The sequence below is a fragment of the Pleurodeles waltl genome, chromosome 6 (genome assembly GCF_031143425.1).
Source record: "Pleurodeles waltl isolate 20211129_DDA chromosome 6, aPleWal1.hap1.20221129, whole genome shotgun sequence".
NCBI classification, from domain to species: domain Eukaryota; kingdom Metazoa; phylum Chordata; class Amphibia; order Caudata; family Salamandridae; genus Pleurodeles; species Pleurodeles waltl.
Window position 1 is genome coordinate 429,316,331 of NC_090445.1, and position 21,547 is coordinate 429,337,877.

The 21,547-nt window shown below is 40.8% G+C and overlaps 1 protein-coding gene across 6 annotated transcripts in view; it reads right to left on the reverse strand.

The window, feature by feature from the left end:
• The window catches only part of ATP2B4 (ATPase plasma membrane Ca2+ transporting 4), a 588,558-nt gene that overhangs the window by 223,252 nt on the left and 343,759 nt on the right, over positions 1-21,547 (reverse strand). For all 6 annotated transcript variants that reach the window (XM_069238449.1, XM_069238447.1, XM_069238453.1 and 3 more), the window contains exons 6-7: positions 18,711-18,836; positions 16,869-16,994 (exon numbers count right to left, since the gene is read on the reverse strand). In XM_069238449.1, coding sequence (XP_069094550.1) covers positions 16,869-16,994; positions 18,711-18,836 — 252 coding nt within the window. The remainder of the gene's footprint in view (positions 1-16,868; positions 16,995-18,710; positions 18,837-21,547) is intronic.

Here is a 21,547-nt window from a genome sequence, read left to right on the forward strand (position 1 = left end):
GGATTTGTTAGTTGTGTCTGTTCTTGCAAGGATATCTTTGCATTCTTGGGGAATATTTATATTCTTGAATTCATGGAATTCAAGAGTCATGCATATAATCGAAGAGAGCCTGGATCCAGGTGAAGAACTTGGCCATGGTTCCTTATCAGCAGAGTTCATTTGGTGGGAAGATGAATCAGGTTGGTTTCCGACAGCAGGAGGAGTTCTGTGAATCAGTGTTGCCTGGGCCATTTGGGGGCTATCAGGAACAGGTGGCACTTCTCAGTCTTCATCTTTCTGCCTCCGTATCTTGGCGATGGGAGGAAAGCCTATGCAAATATCCTGGACCATCTTATTAAAAGGGCATTTCCACATGATCCTGGGAGGGGGTGTTGACTGACATAAAATCAGCATTTGTTGTTCTCGTTCGTGGCAAAGAGGTCTAGTTCTGGTTTGCCCCAAAGGTGAAAACTTTTGTTCTTTTCTTTTTAATTTAGCTCCCATTCGTGGCAACCCTCCAGTGATCTGCTGAGCGTGTCTGCCAAAGTATTGCTTGCCCCTGCCACATGTTCGGCCTTCAGGTGATGTGTGCTGTCAGCCACTGCCATAAGTCCTGTACTCCTTGGGAGACAGCCGGTAACCTTGTACTTCCATGTTTGTTTATATAGTGCATGCTGGTTGTGTTGTTTAAGCGTACCAGCACTGAAAATGCTTGTATGCGAGGTAAAAAGGCCTGGAGAGTGAGAAAGATGGACTTGAGTTCCAGGTGGTTTATATGCATGGACCGTTGAGAGGTGGACCATTTGCCTTATATTTGCAGGTTTTGGAGAGGACCACCCCACCCTTCCATAGAGCCATCTGTTGTGATGGTGAAGTCTGGTATTGATGGTAGAAACTGGAGCCCCTTGGAGACGTGAGGGATGTGAGACCACCATTCCGAAGCTTGAATCATTTTTAGGGTTATCTTGCTGAAGTCCTCGAAAGACCTTTGAGACTGAATACATTGTTCCTGCAGTTCCTCCTGTAAAGGTCTCATTTTCAGGAATGCTAGGGGACTAAGGTTCATAGCAGAAGACATCATCCCTAGTAAGGACTTGCACCAACGCACTGAAATAGACTTTTTTCAGGATATTGTGCGGGCTAGCAGAGTTAATTTCTGCTGTCTTTCTAGGGTGAGAAAAGCTTTGTCCTGTATGGTATCTAGGATGGAACCAAGAAACGTTATCTTTTGTGGGGGTACAGTCATTGCTTTTTGAAGGTTTAAGGTAAGTCCCAACCTGTGGAACAAGTTCATGCAATCCCTTGTCTCTTTGGTTGCTTAGGTGTTTGCGCCTTTAGCAGCCAATCGTCTAGGTATGGGAAAACTTAGTGACGGTGTATTCTGAGGGCTGCTGCAACAGGGCCCAGACATTTTTTTTAAATGTGGGGTGCTGATTTGAGCCCAAAATAGGAGGACTTTTAACTCCTAATCAGTGCCAGCTACTGTGAAACGAAGGTATTTGCAATGCTTTGGCTGTATGGGAATTTGGAAATATGCATCCTGCAAGTCAAGAGTGGTCATATAACCTCCATTGTTTAGGAGACGCAGGATGTCCGTAAGGGTGACCATGTGGAATTATTTTTTGAGACATTTGTTGAGTTTTTTTAGGTCTAAAATGGGTCACCGCTCTCCTGATTTCTTTTTTTACCAGGAAAAAAACGAGAATAGAAGCCTGTGCCTCTCTGGTTAAATGGTACTTTCTTGATCATTTCCTTGCGGAGCATTTTGAGAGCTTCTTTCTGCAATAAGTGAAGATAGAGGTTGGGTGGGGGAGTGCACCTTTTGGTGGCATATTTGGCGGTCTCTGTAGGAAATCCAGGGTCAGATCTACTACACATTTATTTGTAGTTATTTGCCACCACTGGTGAAGATTGTCGAAATATTTGCGCCAACTGGATGTGGTGAGGTGGTGGTTGCTGCCACCCAGTTGAAATCATTGTTTAAGGGAGGTATCCTTGGATTGTGTAGATTGTCTTTGCCATCCTGCCTGCTTGGTGTAGGCATTGCTGCTGCTGCTAAGAAAGTATATACTGAGATTGAAAGGGCAGATGGTAGCGTTAGTAACCTCCCCTGTAGGTGGAAAGACTTATACTGTGTGCTCACCAAAGGGAAACCTATGGAACTGCAGTGTGCCTAAAGATATTGCAGTTTCTGTGTCCCTTTTAATGGCAAGTAGGACATTGCCAATATGTTTTCCAAATAGTGTCTCACCATTGTATGCCATGATGAGGATTTTTCAATGCACCTCTGGCCTAAAAGATGTTGATTTGATCCAACCTTGTCTCCTTAAAACAGCGGCTTCTGGCAATTGCGGGAACCCCATGGAGGTGATAGCCATCGCACAGTCTATTATCTCTGAGGATGTACGCTCACCTTCTTGTATCTTGTGTACTTCTGACTTCTTGTCCTCAGGTACTAGATCTAGCAGGGCACCGATATCTGATGAAATTTGTCTATTGTAGCGTCCCAAGATTGCTAAGGAGTTTGCTGCATAATTTAAGATGGAAGACAAACTGGAAAAAAGGTTTCCGATGTTGTCTAAGCACCTGCCTTTTTTGCCTGGAGGAGCAGAAATCAGTGTGATAGGATTTTTGGAGCACATTTGCGCTGTTTGTGGGACCACCGAATCTGCCTTGGCATGTCCTGTTAGGCAGGCAGGAGATTTCTCAGGGGCTTTATACTTTTTATCGAAGCGTGGAAGCACTGCCGCCACAGCTGCTGGAGTTTGCATCAGTTTGAGGCCTTATTCTCAAATGTGATCTATTACTGGAATGGCATGAAAAGACTTTCTTGTTTGTTCCTTGAAATCATAAAGGAAACAATCTGAGTGTTTTGCTGTAATAGGTAAGTCAAATCTTGCTGCAGCTTTTTCCATTAAATTGTGGAAACCCCCAATGTACTCAGAAGAGGAGTCTGAGGGATGTAACGCTGGAGGAGACGGTGTGGAATGAGATAATCATCCCAGTCATCTTGAGGTGGACAGGTGTCCTGTATCCCACCCTCTTCTCAGTCATCGTCAGCTATGAAGGGTCATCCCTTGGTGGAGCTGCAATTGAAGAAGCCAGAGTCATCTTTGGTGTTACTGGTGGTGGAATAGGCATTGGTGTCTCAGCGACTACTGGTGGAGGAGGAGGTGGTGGATTCTCCGACGGTTCTGGAAACCGTCTACGGCCTATGGTTGACTTGTGGGGTATAATATTGACCTTAATAAGAGTCCTCTCCTTCATTGTCATCCTTCTCATATTTTACTTGCAGCTCAGAGGAGCTGTGAGTGAGGCCAAAAGTTCCTTCATTCTCAGAGTCTTCCAGATCAAGCAAGGTACTTGGAAGATATGGTGACACCTTGCTGGGTGAGGTGTCCTGAGGTCTGAGAAATGTTTTGCTGACTTTAATGAAGGTTGACTGTGTCGTCGACAATGTCATTGGTGAGGGAATAGATGCCAATGATGTGGTAGTCACCGACCATGATGGCACTGACCTTGATGGTCTTGTCGATGGTGGAGTCTTTGTCGACAAGCAGATCTTCATTGACAGTATAGGAGTGTAGACGGCGGTTGTCGTTATCAAAGTTGAGGGTCTCATTGATGTCAAAGTAGTTACCGTCGGCGACGCGGAAGTTCTTGTCGACATTGTGTGGATTTCTGAGGTTGGCGATGGGCCAGAGGAAACATCTGTTGCAGATTTCACAAAAGGAGTTGCAGGCTCAGATGAGGCAGTTTCTGTGGAGAACTTTGTAGCTTTCTCTTTGTTCCCAATGTCTGTCAGAGACCCACGATGAAAAATCTTTAGTGCCTTTCTGGCTACCTCAGATGTCCCTTAGTCGTGGGATCTTGCCCTCTTGTGAAAGTGAGCTGAAGTGTCACTCTCCTCTTCTGAGGAAGTATCTTTTTGTGGCTTGGTCTTTTGTAACCACAAAAGAAGTCTTGCTTCCCTGTCCTTTAGAGTTTTAGTAGAACATGTTCTGCATACCTTACAATCCTTTGTTTTCTGGTCAGGATAAAGGCAGTAGAGGCAGTCTTTATGTGGGTCATCCACATGTAATCACTTCTTCTCACAAGATTTGCAGGATCTAAAGAGCCCTTTTTAAAAAACATATTTGACATCTTGATGCTTTAGAAGCTGAAGTAAGGAAAAAACTGAGCAGAGCTCAGGGAGGCTTCCTTTCACAAGATGTGCGGCAGAAAATTGGAGACTGGAGCTTCTATGCTGAGGATTCTAGAGGATGCTGTTGCCTGATTGGCTGGACTTTGGGTCTTTTCTAATGATGCAAATAAGCTGTGAAAGTGAATGCACTTTAATATTACTTTCTATGGAAAGTTTCACTATACTGCTATTTTAAGGTACCGTGGGGGACTCCCACTTTGACCACGGGGATGATTCAAGCATGTGAATCTATGAATGGTCCAATACTGGAGAACTGGTCTTTTGAAAGGTGAAGTTTTTCAGAATTAACTAGAATTTGTATCTATACCTGAATGTGTTTATTTCAATTTCTGAACACAACCTGGTCATTTGATTCTAGTTGTTTTAGGTCTCTGTTATAATCATGGATTTGCAGGATACCTTTTTTGAAATGTGGGACTGTAGAAGTCAATGCACTTAACCTGTGAACATAGATTTGGTCGACATGGAGATGATACCGCAAGGGATGGGACCATGGTTCAAAACCTGGCCTTTCCTTGGCTAAGGTTCCTGTACTTTGTACTTCATTTTTTGTTTTGAATGGTGGTTAAGGTAGTGGGATAGCAGAAGTCATTGCACCAATCTTGGTGGGTCAATGAGGAGATGATACAGCAAAGGATGGGACCACGGTTCAAGTCCCGGCCTTTCCACAGGCGAGGTTTTCAAATATTGTAGGTATCTGTATTTATCTTCTGGATACCTTTTCCTTTCATTTCTAGACACAACTGGGAGTACATCCATGGTGTTGAGTGACTAGATGTGGATATGACTAGGTAAAAAAAGTCACATTAGGGGACTGCATTTGGACCTGGTATGTATGTACAACTTTTTGGCTTGTTTGATAGCATAATGATTATGAAACTCTTGTGTTGTCTGATCTGTAGATGTTACAATGTTTGTATGAGGTGAACTGTTGCCAGTGATGTACAGCTATCAGAAATCTTATTGTTGATGACACAGTTAATCTTCCAATTGCCGTCTATTAACAATGAACCACTGTACTTTCAAAGATACTTTTAGAGTCAATTGACATAATATATTTATATCACTCTCTTTTCAGGCTTTTCTTATTCCTTAGTTTGTGTTCTATCTTGTGAGGAATAAATCCCTGTATGTTTTAAATATGTTGTGGGGACATACAACATCTATGTAAATAAAGTAGTCTTTCTACATGGTTTGCCTTGAACATCAAATTTTATCTTTTATTATGGTTAATCCGACTATGATTAACGTTTTGAAATTTTATATAATTATCTCATATAACCAAATCTGTTAATTGACAGCCCTGAAGAAGCGGTGTTCTTACCGTGAAACATGTTAGCTGTACATACAATGTTTTCTAATGAACTATGAATAATAAAGAGTGTGTGCTGTTTCAAGACAACATGGATCCTGAGATTTTGTCAAATTCTGACAAATTGTATATTATGATTTTTTTGCAATATGATCTAATGGAATGTGTGTCAAAAGATTCTCTTTTACCAAACTAGAAGAATAAATGCTAATTCAGGTATTACCTTGTTGGTTGTGTTAAATATTACACTACTCCCCAAACCATCTACTGGATGGAGTGCATAGGGCCAGGTGTTCAGTGATCCCCAAAATTCCCATGTCATGTTAGGGTTATGTGCAAGTGTTGTAGAATAGTTATGCCAGCACTTCTGTGCACTAGGGAAATGGGTGATTCATCTCAATCTAGAATAGCCCTAAACAATTTGCTATAGGTGAGAACCTGTCTCCTTTCGTGGAGAGTACATATGCTATATTTAAATTGCTATTGATGAACTGGAAAACAGTTTGCATTCTATAGAGACGCTGTGAAGAACAAATATTACGACAGGCCATGGTATAGCATGACAAACAATTGCTTCTGGAGCAGTGATGTAATTCCAATATGGTAGCGTGTGTAAATATATCAACAGAGGACTATGGAGCTTCTTTACCCATGTTAGCAAATAACACATTACTAGAGAAACGTTAAAAAGTGGCTTGCTTTCCAGCAGATGGTGTCCATAGTCTTCTGTGCAGCATCGTATTTGCTAAGAACTGAATGCACTCGCACAATTTGCAAAGTGACCTTCACAAACCTTCATCCAGAAAAAGGCACAGATGTATGGCCTTGTGCCCCCTTAACTGCTAAGCAATAACTAAACGCACTTAGACTTGATTTCGAAAGGCAGTACCTTAAACTGATTGTTTGCCACATTACATAAAGCAGAGGAATTTCATGTGTTTTTGACTTTCCCGACATATTATGTTGAAATTAATAGTTCAGAGGTCACAATTCAGCAGCCACAACTTGAGAATCGGGTGCAACATACTATACTTTGATGTAATGAAAAAATAAAGAGTACACCCTTGATGTCATCTATACAGTACTAATTTGAAGGCCCATTTTTAGGCTTTGTCTACCACACAGCGAATGAGCTCTGTTCTGAGATACATTGTGGACTTACCAAGAACATACGTGGTGCTTGGAGCCCCACGCTGCTTACCACTGTTTTCAATGTTTTCAGCCATGCTATGCAGCATGGCTAAATACAACTAGCAAGGCCAACAGGCCCCAAAGGTGAGATCCACTTGCTTTGCCATTCAGGTAAATAGCCTCCGCAAGCAGGAGAGGGGTGTGGTTGGCCTTCATTCAGTGTCTGCCACAGTCCGTGTATTTTCGTCTATGATGTGAACTCTGATAAAATAATGTCAGCGTTTTCCAGATAAGTGGTAAAATCGAAGTGAAAATGACGTTGTCATGGCAATTAGGAGCCCTGCTGCAGTACATGTAGCAGCAAAAGATGCAGTTGTCTCTTTAGCTGTAGAGCAGAACAAGGGCGGGTTTCAAAAACTGAATAGGAAACCTCCTCTTCCGAGTTAAAATCCATAGAGGTGTGCAGTCCTTTAAATTGTATGATACGATCACAAAGAGCAGATGGGTGTTCCAAGCGTGGTACATAGTTTTGCTGATAAATCTAAGTCTGCATGCCGGTTCAGAAGTATTGAAACGAAGAACCAACCCACATTGACTGGGGTTGTTAAATGCCCTGCTGTTTATTTATGTTGGTTAGCAACTTCCAAATGTTCCCGCTGGCAAATTAGCTTTTCAAGGCTCCAGACTAATGGTAGGACGTTGCAATAAGAGCAGTGTAGCACAGCATAGGCGAAAGAAGGACGAGGACATTCACGGTTTATAAACACCATCAGAAAAGATAAGGCGAGTACACCCACGATTAAAAATGAAACTGACAATGGTGGCAAGTACTCGCATTCTAGTGAGTTCTCAATAACGAAAAGCTTTTGAAAAAAGTCACAGAAACCTACAGAGCAGAATGTACTAGTATGTAAACGAGCTATGAAAGAGTCTATCACTACGGTAATGTATAGTAGTTACTCCTTTATCAATTCACAAACTGAAAATATTTTACTGATTGCTTTGGATTCACCCCTTGATTACGTGGGACACTGAAGAAACCAAGTGCCAGGGGACACAAAAGAACGAGAAACAGAGGCAACATAGATTTAAAATGAATTTGCTAGGAGGCAAACAAGTTGTACAAGAAGGGGGCTATAAAAAAACAATCCGAGATACAAGCATTACAGGATAGAGAATAATCCAACTACAGGTGCTAGAGGATACAAGCAATGCAAATTACAGGTGCAGGGGACACAGAAAGAACTTGCCATCGACACAAAAAATTACAAAATGATCCAGCTAAATGCAACTAAGGAACGAAAAGAAATCAGTTACTGGTGCCAGGAATAAAGATGTGACCGGCATCAGGAAGGAAGTATAGAAAGAATAGTCTGAAGCACAAGATGCAAAAGGAACCCGCTACAAGGAGAGGATATAAAAGGAAACGGGCCCCTGGAAAAAAACAGAAGGTACCAGCTACAGGCAGCGAGGGCAGGCATCATGAAGAGGCAAGACCGCTGTACAGATGGGTTCTGTGCACTAATACAGATATCGGGTTGACTACGATATAAGATCAAGTAATGGTCTATGATCCTACAGTGACTGCTTGCTATTCATGTATGATTTCAGAGCAATCGTCCCTGTGGCCAGACCACCCTCAGCCCAGGTTTACTCCTACTGTATTACCCCCGTGCTCTACACTGTAGCATCACTGTACCCCCACTCTATTTCTCTAACTAATCCTGATAAGGAAGGTGATGACAGGGCGAGATCTGAGCCACCAAAACATTATTTCATGCCTGGTTAAAAGGGAAGAGAAAATTAGAGACAGGGAAGAGCTGTACTGGGGTCGGGAGTGAAATGGTGGATACGTTAGTAAATGCAATTGAAATAAAAAGGGTAAATTATAATTCAAAATAAAAGCAATAAAACTGACCGTTTGTTTGCCCTCCACCCCCAACACTTCTCACCCTGTCAAAATCAGGAAGGTTAGATTTTGATTATCAAAGAAGAGACATTTCGAGGGGTGAGGTGTGTTGCCACTGGCCACACCGGCTACTGCAGTTATGCTGGGCCTGGCAGCAGTCTTTCTCCAACTGAACACAGTGAAAGCTACACAGCAGATATAATCTCAATGTTTAGCACTCTCAAAATCACAAGCAGATGCAATAATAAAATGCACAACTGTGTCCATAGATCAGGGCCATGCACAGCGCAAGTTATCCTCTATGCAATGTCCATCAACTCAGAGATGCTGCTGTCTAAAAGGCTTATTTTGTTGTTTTTGGAGTGTCGTAATCTTTCACTGACGAAAGAGCGAAGGCACTCTCTTAAAGTTTCCCTGTACTGAAGTTATCCAGTTATTGTCTTTATAAGCCCTTCAGAGAGGGAAAAGTTACTTACTTGTAATCCTAGTTCTTCTTCATTGGAATCTTCACTGAAGTCATAAACACTTAATAGTCCCATCCTTATACTGGATCACAAAGCACACTTACAAGCAACACTATCTCATTTCAAGATCAGCGAGTTTGCACAAACACACAAAAATATTTATTTAGATTGCTCCACAAAACCTTTATACAGACATCTTATTAAAAATGCATCACCAAACAATCAGGACTTAGAATCACACCACAGAGAAAACTCAGCATAATTTCACCCAAATGAAATTACAATTCATTAGTGGTTCAAAGCCCACTGCAAGATCATGTGCCTATCTTATAAAAGTCCAAATAGATCTTTCACTATTCTTAAATTTAGATCAACACAAAGGATTAACCAATGATACCTTATAACAGAGACTTGTTTTGATGATCTCCTTAATCAATTTTTGATGCAAAATTGCATTTTAGATCCACAGAAACCTTTATAAATGAAGAGTGTGATTGTTAATACATGGCCTGATCCTATAATCCCTCAATAATGGTTCACAACAGCTCTGTCTAGTATCAGAAAGAAGGGGACAGATAAATAAACAATTGCCAAGTTCCTGCTTTTAAATCTCAAATACAGTATTGAGGGCTGCCTTTCTCCCATTTTTCATAAAACCCTTTAAGGGTAAATTCCTTAAGCTAACGTTTTAGGAATGTGAATGCAGAGGAGCACGGCAATCAACATACAGCTTCCTTTTGGGAACTGTTTTAGGCTGAATATGCTTAAGTACTGGGGTGCCTAGCAAATAACCTATAATTAAGTTTGGTTAACACAATTTTAACTGCTTCTCAAAAGAGAGTATTCAACATAGACCTGTAGTTTTTGACTATTCTATTTGGTTTTGACCACAAGGAAAAACCACAACCAAGTCCAACCAAATTATCCCATATATGTCTTACCCAGAATAGCGCCAGAACCAGATTACAGTTCAAGATGTCAGAAACCCTTCTCTGTAAGATCTGGCCGTAGTCCAACCCAACTATAAAAAGGCTTCCAAAAAGCTGTCATTTCAACAAGTTCCTTTCTTAGCAAAAACAAAGGTGCTGATTTGGAAGACCAGGCCATTTCTAAAGGAAATCTTTTTGAGGATTCAGATTTATATTCAAATTACCCAAAGACTGGCCTCCTTTAGGAAAGGTGCTCAATTTTTTCTTGAAAACTACATAAGGAAGTCAAAAATGAACTACTACCATATACACAAAGACGTACAAACTCACACAAACATATATATTCATTTGCATGATATATATGTGTAGTTTAATCTGACATAAAAAAGGAAACTGAAGACTGGCAGAAGTTTCCAAAAGTTGGTGGGCTTTAAGGTAGCTTGCAGCGTCAGCATCCCATCATGTCCCATACTGGCAACTATTTAATTTCATTAATTTAAATGCTAGCCAAACAGTTGCCAAAAAATGTTTAACTCACTTGGGAGTCTGTATTCAATTTTAAGTCCAGGTAGTGGACTAGTAAATATGTGACTGGAGTTCTAGGTCTACACCATGCATATGCCAAAAATAGCAGCCTTTCTTAATGAGTTAGTACGTGCAGCTTTTCGCATTATGGAATTTGCTTTGTGGCTTCCCAGAAAGGGCCCTTAAGCTTTATGACAATACAAGGTAAGTGAGAAACTATCCACTTGGACATAGAGTATTTAGATCAAGGGAAAATGGATGGGATAGAATCATATTTGGCAAACAATGCTATGGAACTTTGTAGTCTTGTCCAAGTTAAAATACAACACACAACCTGTGTAAACACCTACTGCTGGAAAAGAAAAAGGGCTTTGGCACAAAAGTAGGTAAGGAGATTGGCAGTTGCATGTGGAAGTATAAGACCACATATAGCAAAAAAAGCTGAGCGGGACTTAAAAACTACCATATTTGAATGAGAAACTGTGTATGGTGTTATGTTCTTTAAATTAATATTTTTAATTTAAAATATATTTATTGTTATAACTATGAACTAGTGTAGGAGTTGTATATGTTTAGTGTATACATTTAGCTCTTAATTCTACTGCATGTTCCCTTGATTCTGTGCACTGTTACAGAACTTGGGAACAGCAGTTGCGGAGTGTGAAGAGTGGAGATTGGATGCCCTTGTACAAAGCTATGGTATTTCGAATATAAATAAATCCAACTTGACAAATCTGGTGACGAGATTCTGCTGTTGAAACAGAGAGGAAAAGAACCCATGGCATTTTATGGAAGTTTTTTAAACTTCATATTCAGCACAAGTTCCGAATGGATATCCTGACGTACTGTACATGCTTTGCTTATAAATGATATATATAAAAATGTTACTTCTTCACAGTCAGCTTTTGGATTTACAACCTTACCACTCTGCAAACTTGGAGGAATGAGCAGCTGCATTTTATGAAGCTGAGGCCGTTTCTTCAGAGATTCTATACAGGTCACAGCACAGTATTGTGAATAGAGCGTTCACAGAAGGTTACCTAAGGCGCACGTTTCCGTCAAGCTACTCACGCACTAGATGTATTACGTCATATTCATACGTGGGGCCATTTTGGAAATTTATTTATGTATGAATTAAAGATTAGCGGTCCAGTTTAAAGAATCCTTTACCGGACTTCAAAACAGTGGCTGTTATTTTAGAATTAGCTATCGCCAAACAAGTTTCCAGCTACTATTATTTCTTCTCATTCAATTAATTGTGAAGAGTAGCTTGCGTGGAAATATTCAGTAAGTTCAAATATATACGTCAAAAATGACAATGTTACCATTTTTTTTAGGTGTATAAATAAAAGCGGAATGAATCTATTAATCTGTACATTTGGGCGTGTATACCTTTTATATGTGATGTTTCTTCATCCTTAAACTTGCTAGCAAACTAGTCCCTAGGTTGAAGATAGAACACTAGTTTTGTGATCAACCTGATTTCATATTATCAGCATGACTACACAGAATTTTGCACTTCAACCTCCACAAGCCTTTTGGCCAGCAGGTGAAAATCCATGTATGAAGTGGGTGAAATGGAAAGCCTACTTCTTAAACTTTCTGGAAACTATTGATGAAGAAGGAAATATGAAACCAGAAAGAAGGTTTTGTTACAGTCAGTTGGTCCAGAAGGATTGAAGGTGAATGAAGGAATGACAAAATCGACAGTGGGTGGGGATTCTAATGTTTTTTAAGATGCATTAAGAGGTTTTGAAACCATTTTGCACATAAAAGTTGCATTGGAATTGTAAGACATAAGTTCTTTCAAAGAAAAGAAGAGACAGGAAAAACAACTGATGAATATGTTGCAGCACTGAGAATAGCAGCAGAAGATTTCAAATTTGATCACTTACAAGAATAACTTATTCGTGATCAGGTGGTCATGCATACTCATGATCCTGCCGTTCAGGAAAAACTATGGGTAACTGGAGATGCCGAGTTGAAAGATATATTAGCTATGGTAAGGAAGGCTGAATTGTCGAGTCGCAGTGGTAAGGCTTTAAAAACATAATCCAGACAGTTGTGTGATGAAGTGGTTTATAAGATAAAAAACAAAAGTGTCAATAAAAACAAAAAAGGGAACGTTAAAACACAGGATTTTATTTTAAAAAAAAAAGAAGGTTAAAATGTTACCGTTGTGATAGCAGTTCTCATCTAGCAAAAACTGCCCAGCAATAAAACAGAGATGTTCAGCATGTGGTAAAATTGGGCATTTTGCTAGCGCCTGTTACGAAAAGAAAAATCTTAAAGTGAGATGCGCTGTTGAGAAAAGTAAAAGTTCTAGTGAGGAAGAATTCAGTGTAAAACAAAAGTTATGCATTGTGATTTGATCAATAACTTTAGTGTGAATAATTTGGAAAAGCATTGGTGTTAAATATAAATGAGAATTTAGAAGTGAATTAGAAAAAACCTATATGTTTAATGACCACTTATGGTGTGGAAGTGCAAATGTATGTAGTTTCAGCATCAACGTTTACGATTGTAAATGAAGAGGTGTGTAAGTGGAAATCTAAATTTAAAAAAAGGTTAGGAAAGAACTTATTTGAGAGGCACATTAGTCCAGAAGGATTTTCTGGAGAGAAAATAGATCTTTTGGGATATAGAACCTCAATATTCAAGTTAGAAAGTTTAGAGTCTGTCGGAAAACTGCATATAGCAAAGAAGGAACCATCCATACTGGGGTAGAGAGACCGAGGTGATTTACATATGATTTTAGATCCCAAAAGTCCTGAAACTGTTATGGTTGTTGAAGATGGAGAGGGTGTTGGAAAAGAGATGCTTAACAAGTTTCCAAAAGTTTTTAGTGGAGATATTGGTAAGCTAAAGGGCTTAGAGCATTGCATAGTCTTAAAATGAAATGCCTGTCCTAAAATACACAAGGTGAGAAACATTCCTATTGTTCTTAAAAAAAGATGTGGACAAGGAAATGGAGAAATTGACCAAAGCAGATATAATAGAGGCTATTGAACCCTCTGAGTGGGTTTCTCCGGTTGTTGTGGCAAGCAGAACTAACGGAAACATCAGGTTGTGTATTGATTTACACCATTTAAACAACAACATAGTAGTAGATAAGTTCCTTTTACCTAGAATCCCAGAAATGTTAACACTGGTTAAGAATGCTAAGTGGTTTTCAACTACAGACTTATCAGCGGTGTATCACCAGATTAAAGAAAATGATGAGAACAAACAGTACACAACATTTATCACTCACTGTGGATGTTTTCAATATAAAAGAATGCCTTTCGGTCTGGCTTCTGCCGCTGCCATTTTTCAAAGAATAATGCACCAATTATTTGGTAAACAGTCAAAAGTGAGGTGTTTTCGAGATGATATCTTATAATTTGTCAAAGATAAATTGAAACATGATAGAGTATTAGAAGTACTAACAATTTTAGAAGAAAATGGCTTGACTGTAGAGCATTCAAAATGTAATTTTGAAGTAAGATCTGTGACTTACTTGGGCCATGTTCTGTGTAGTGATGGAATGGCTACTAAATCCAAGTTAGTAGAGGCGATCTAGCATGCCACACATCCCAATAATAATGATGAAGTGAGGTCATTCTTAGGAACAAGATATTGCTGAAGTAGTTGGTGAAGAGTTACATAAAGCTAATCAAGAGGGAGCAGCAGAAGCTGTTAGGGATCATACAGAGAAACAAAGGGCACATGTAAGTGTACAGGAACAAAGGGATGAAGAGAACATACTGGTAAAAGAACAAAGGGAAGTGCACAGCCAAAGAATAAGTGTTCAACTTAAATGGATAGAAGATTTTGTGTGTGGAAATGATGAATAATTACATGTATATAGTTACAGAATGTTAATTATTATTTAAAGGGGGAATATATGTTGTGTTCTTTAAATGAATAATTTTAATTTAAAATATATTTATTGTTATTACTATGAGATAGTGTAGGAATTGTAAATGTTTAGTGTAAGCTCTTCATTCTACAGCACGTTCCCTAGATTCTGTGGACTGTTATCAAAAATGGGAATGGCAGTTGCGGAGGGTGAAGAGTGGAGATTAAATGTCCTTGTACAGAGCTATGGTGTTTTGAATACAAATAAATGCAACTTGAACCATTATTCTTCAGATTACTTGATCAATTACTTGGCATACGACTCCTGGGAACATACAGCCTTCATATCATTAACCGTGACAGCAGACGTTTTGGCGAATAGAAAACTTGCTTTGTACTTTCAACTTTTTTGGCGGCCAGGGTCTTATCAGCAGAAGGAACATTTTCTTAATGCCTGGGCATTTTCCTCTTTCAGAATCTCCACGCACTTGTCTTGCCAAGTTCAATTTGACTTTGGATTGTGGAAAGAAGATCCAGCATGCAAGTCAACCTCTCTAGCATGTGGATGAGACTGAGGAGCAGCCAAAGATGTGTTTACTCTGGCACTAATCATCCTTGCTTTGGAGTAAATCTGTCTGATTTTTATGGTTTTGCTAACACAGGTGAACTCTCAACCTACTTCCATAATGCGCATTGAGACAGCACATTGTTGCAACTGTCCACAGAAATCAGGAAATATTTGCTCTCACTTGATGGAAAGTGGATTTCAGGGCTATATACACTGCCAAGGTAACCATCACATTTATATGGTTCGGAAGCTTTAGTCAGGCAAGTGTGCTGTATCCCTCTGGGCTCCTCATCCCACTAGTGCATCACTCATCTCCTCAATGAGTTGTGAAGGTAACTGTTGGTTGAATGGGGCTCCCTTTTTTGTTTTGTTTGGATAGGATGACACTGGGTGGGATCACTAAGAGGCATGTGTCTGACTCAGCTTGCCGTCCTAGGTCCTGTAGAACTGACTTCATTAAATTTGGACAGTGTGGCCTGACAATAGTCGTTTACATGTCTATACACTCATACCCACACACACTTATTTTGAGAAGAGACAGTGTAAAAGCGCTCCGAGATCCAGTACATGGATGAGACTTTTCAGTGTGTAGGAAGATCCCAGGATGGAGAAGTTTTTTTTAAATATATCTTTATTGAAATGGAGTTGGAATCCATAAAAAGTTAAACCAAAGCATGTGCTCATCTGGAAAGCCAGAGAGGCACCAATTTAGGTCAAATGTGAGAAGCACTGGCTGAGTTGCATATGGACTGTAATACTAGAACAGCAGGTGGTGCAGCAGGAGAGAATGGGAGTGCTTTGATGACACTTTAGTGGTCTCTAGAAGGAAACAGTAGTGTATGCCACAGGTCAGGAGCTGTGTGTTGGTATCTGTACTGGAACAGCAGGGAAAGCTGCAGGACAGGATTGAGGAGCGCTAACAGAGCTCAGTGTGTCCTATATGGGGGAAGGATGAAGGACTAGACATGCCAAGTGCCTACCATTCCTGAAAGCAATGTATAGAAAGGCGAAGTGCAAGGAGGGATTTTCCAGGTTATTATATTGCGTGGATACCATTTCCTTGCACTGTGGGCTAGAAGAGGCTACAGAACAATGCTCAGAGTCAATGAAAGCTATGCACTGATTAACAGATCTGGATACATTGGCTGTTTGATGGAAGATATCTAGACCCATCAATAAGGGATTTCCTTTGCGGGCTGGGGCCAGCGGTGTAGTAGGATTAGCAGTCTTTAATGGTGAAGGGGTGCGATAAAGGGCAGGACCATGAATTTATAGGGGAGTGGATGTGTGAGAGGTTGGCAGACGGTGGGTCTATAAGAAAAGGGGATGAGTGAGACACTGCTGGAACCCCAGGTCTTCTAAATGAACAGGAAGGATGAGAGCTTCTTTACAGTAGGCCTTTAAGAGAAGCAGAAGAGTTGGGATCTTGGAGAAGTTTACAAGTAAAGTGAGCAGCTGCTGGAACCTAAGGTCTTCAGGTTAACTGGAGATGCGAGAGGCTGCTGGAACGTAGAAGTTGTAAGAGCAGTGGAGGCGAGAAAGTTTGTTATACTTCAGGTCTGTAAGGAAGGCAGATGGGTGTGAGCCTGCCTTACCTCCAGACTGTAAGGGAACTGCAGTACTGACAGACTGCAGACTAGGTCTGTAAAGGGAAGCCCGTGGCTAGGAAAGAACAAGCTCTAATGCCTTTTTTGGAGGGGAGACAGCATACTGATAGCTTAGATGGTACCGCGAGGGACCTGGGCAGGTAAGAGAGCAATTAGGGGCATTTGCTAACTGTTCAGAAGAGATGCTTATGAGGGACACTTCACTCTCTCTCGATTGCCACAAAGGACACAGCACCATCACCTAGGCGAAGATATCTGTTGCATATCCCTTTCTAGAGATAGGCTGCCACCCCTTCAGTCTCGAGGTCCTATTGTCCGGCTATTCCCACCCTCCTGGACACCTTATGCCTGATAGGCTGAGCAGGGGCCAACAACACCCAATTCCTCACGCTCTCCTTACCTTTCTTGGCCTTCTTTTCTTCCTCGCCCTCTCCGGCACCAAGCAGGGTGAAGATGATGCCAGTCTGAGAGTTGACACCAACAGCAGTGACCACCATTCTCCCAGAGCCCTCCATCACGTGGGTACCTGAAAGGTGAGCCATGAAGCATAGAATGGGGAAGGTGAAGTGAATGCATGAAAGGGCAAAGGAAGAGAAAAGAAGGAAGACGAGAGCAAAAACAGCAAGAGAATGAGAGGCATATACTGGACTACATTAATTTGATCAAAGTTTAAGTGCAGGATATTGTGTGCAGAAGAGACCACCTACCCCCCACAGACTATATGTGCTCACCTCAGTAACAATCAGTCTGTGCACACTACATTGACCATCTCATTTCAGTCATTATCACTCTGTGCTCACTATATGCAAAACCACACCGCACACTCTGCATGCACTGTTTCACCTCAGTCACAATCACTTTATACACTATTTGCACCACCTCACTATCATACCACGCACACTACGAGCACCACCTCACCTTACTCTCTACACATTGTAAGGACTGCCTCACCCAAGACAAAATTGTTTTGCACACACTATGTGCCACACCTCACAACACTGTATGGAATGCCTCATCTCAGTCGCAATCACTCAGGGAACACTATATACACAAACCCCTTCCTCTCCCCAAGTACTGTATGCACTGTAGAACCTCAGTGACAGTCACTCCCGGCACACTATGAAGACTTCCCCCTCAATCTCTATGCACATTAAACAAACTGTCCCACTTCAGTCATAACCACTCTTTGTACACAACATGGAGCCCTTCACTTTATTCTAGGATCACGATATAGCAAGCTGCAACTCACTCAATCGCTCTCATCTCTTAACTAGTGAGTGACTAACCAGTTCCCTGTTACAATGATACTATCCAGTTTGCCTTGGTGGTGAGGGACCCTCGGAATGTCTGGCGAGTTGCAGTTTGATACTGGGTATTACTCACTGGATGCACTGAATCACCTGCAATCACTTTACAAAGGCACTAGTCATTTACTCATAAGGCACACTGTATAATAAAGGCGTGCACTAGCCATTCACTCACTCAGTGTACTGTAGCCCTTGTAGGTCTTACCCACCTGTATTAGTCATTCATTCATAAGATGCAATGTGCCCTCTATAAGCACTGCACTACTGTTCAAGTCACTCATAAGATGTCCTGTTTCTCTCAAGGCACAGTATCACTGAGATGGACTGCATCCGCTGGATGCCGTATAACAGAAATTAACTTACAAGACTTAGGGCCTTATTACAAGCTTGGCAGATGGGGTTACTCACTCACAAACATGACAGATATCCCGTCCGACGTATTTTTTGGAGATCGTAGTACAGCGGACAGAATATCCGTCACATTTGTTACGGAGTATTCCATCCACCAAGATCGCAATCAGGCCCTTACCGTATTGCTCTGGAAGCTTAATCTAAGTGCACTAGTTGCTCACCCAATTCTCGGTAACCCCTGGAAGCACAGCAATAGTGGGCAGGTTGAGCTGTATCCCCTTTATGCACTACAAAAGTTGAAAAGGCACTGTATTCCCTGGAGGCACTTCACCACTGCACAGGTCTCTTACACAGGATATGGACTCCTTTTCTTATAGAAGTGTACAAGCAGAAGAGTCATTCACTCACAAGATGCTCTGTACTGTCTGGAATCATCAGACTAGTGGAGTACACTAAACAATCACAAGATAGCGGTAGACCTTGGATGTCATGCATCGGTGCATCACTAGGAATAACTCACAAGACACATTATCCCCCGTGGAAGTCACAGTGAAACAACATATGCTGACATCCTTCAGATTTACCTGACAGCAGCATGGGGTCCTTGTCTAGGGACTTTTTAACCTGGTCCGACTCTCCAGTCAGGGAGCTCTCGTCGATCTTCAGGTCATTACCTTGAATCAGCACACCATCAGAGAGCAGAAGGTCACCTGGAGAGAAGACAGCCAGTACCATTGAGAAATAACATAAGAAAGTGAGGTACAGGATAAAGTACCATCTGACATACATTATAAGGATAATGAAAATTACACTGAGGAACAATGGCCGAATTCCTTTACAGGGCTACTGAACTGTTTGGTAACTTGGGATATCTTTATAATGTAAAATGGAGGTACTTTTTTTCCTTATAGTATATAGTCACAGCATCACCCTTCCCACAAATCACTTAAATCTTTTGTGTTGCTCTTTCATCTTAAAGAGCTAAGATGTTTGTAATCATAAAGATTCAAAAAGAAGTTCTAGAGCAAAATTAAACACCAAAAAGCAGTTAAATGTGTTGCAAGTAGAATCAGATTAATACAAGCCAGATAACAAAAAAAACACTCTAGCCCAGAACATATATGCTGAGAATTTCCATCTTTTGTATAATTACCTACAGACATGCTGCCATCTTCCTGTTTACTATTGTTCAGCTAGAAAAACTGAGCAGAAAAGCCAGGTTTCGCTTTTTTTTTTTTTAATGCAGCTTTAAGTTTGCTTAAGAATGCTCATTGTTTAGACCTGCTGCTTCACACATGCTATGTGATCTGCCTTTTCTCTTGTCAGCTGGCTCTGGCAGTAGGCATTCTGTTTACAGTTGAGTAGCTCCATACTTTATTTCAGGCGACTAGAGACTTCACAAGTCGCCTGTAAAGAGGAAAGTAGATAAGGGCATATATAGCGGGATCGCTGCCCGAAGCTATTACAACAATATACAGGCAGTCCCATACTGCAGTAACTACAGACTGCTATCAAAATGCATGTGGCTTGCACTGCCTGAACTCTCTCCCAGCCTGCAAACATGCTATCTGATGCCTCCTTTATTCACCATCCACCACCTTCTCTAGATTCACACAATCTAATCCTGGCCCACTGATATACGTTCATAAAATATTTGTTGTCCAGAGAAGTTAATTTTTGATTTGTGTTTTTGGATCATCAAGGAAGTAATTTAGCTTAGGTAGACATTGCTAATCCGGGCCAAATGGATCTCGCATTTGCTAGAGTTAGGGCTATTAGCGCTGTAAATTCCTAACTGGGCTTTCATTGCCACATAAATTGAAAATGATAAGTAAAACATTTGACATAAGCGAGCTGATTTAAAGCGCCACGGCCGCCATGAGCGTGAAGGACAGATACAAAAGAGGTTCGCTCGCAGTCAAACGTATCGGCAATCATGCAATTATCCATGTAAAAGGGGCAGTCTGCAAGGTGGTAACAAAACCGCCCAAACGAAGGACAAACCTTAAGCATCTGCCAACGACGATAAAGGATTTTTGAAAGGCAAGCTCGCAAACGAGTGAAAGTGATGGGTGTGCAGTGGGTGTGGTTAAAAGTCCACAATACTTCCAACAGGTCAAAGCGTTTATACGTTTGACCTAAAAATGGCAGATGTGTTACAGGTATAATGTATATATTTTCATTTTGGTGTCAAAACATAGGTGTTGGAGGTCAAGTAGTCTTATAGAGACAGAAAATACCTCCTCAGAGCAACCCTTCCGCCATTTTCCAAAATGTCAGCTATAATAAAGGAAGAAGAGACATAAATAGAAGTGAAACAAATAATTATGGATTTTAATAATTTTGTGTATACAAACAATGTTTATGATCTGAATATGAAAAATATAATGTTTATCACTTCTGTTTTGGACACATTTTCATAGTTCACTTTATTTGTTTTGGCAATCGCTCGTGGTACATTTGCCCGATCTTGAACATTTGAGAAGAAAATATCGGCAGGGACATCTTTTTGAAGCACAAGTTTTGCAAGTACACATTTGTGTAAGTTCTGTGGGTAGAGGCTTTCAAAGTTTCATAGTTTTTGGCACCCTATCAATATCTTCCCAACCAAATGCATGATCAAAAACATTTACACATCTTCTGATCAAGTAGAACGCTCTTTTAATGTGTCCACCCACAGAATATGATGTCGGTGAGACTGATCACTGAACTCACTGTACCGAAGATTGTCAAATGTATGATAGTCAGAACACGTTTTCCACACACACACACACACACACACACACACACACACACACACACACACGGTATTTTTCTACGTCTTTAAAGTCACATTCTTCTTCTGTCTCAGCAACGCCTTTTTGAAACTTCACAGGTTCAGCAGTTAAAGTTCTAAGCTCTGTTCCAATGTTGATCATAGTGCCATCACCCGTAGGAATATGTGCCTTGATAAGAACACTCGGCAAATCGGGGTCAACTTTTCTGTACAGAATATGAAGCGGGATTAAGTGTTGTTTCTCGCCTGTTCCATAACGTATCCATAATTCTGACAATCCTTGACTTAAACATCGCAACAAATCTAAGAAGCACAATAATAATGTGTGTCATTTGACAATACAATGACTCTATTGGAACAATTTTGAACATCCCACTCAACATGTGGCACAACACAGCGGTCAGCTTCCTTCAATTTGCTAATATGTTCTTGAACAATATGGCCTATTCCTTTCGAATGCATCTCTGCAGACACCAAATAGTCATTGACAATCATTCCACTTGCAATAATTGAAAAATCATTGTTCACTGAAGCCTCTGCAATGTTTTGGTGAGTTAACATCTCTAACTTCATCTTGTTCAATGTTGATGACCAGAATTTATCAAGTTGCACAGGTATAGGTGTTGAATTTTTGATAGAGCCAAG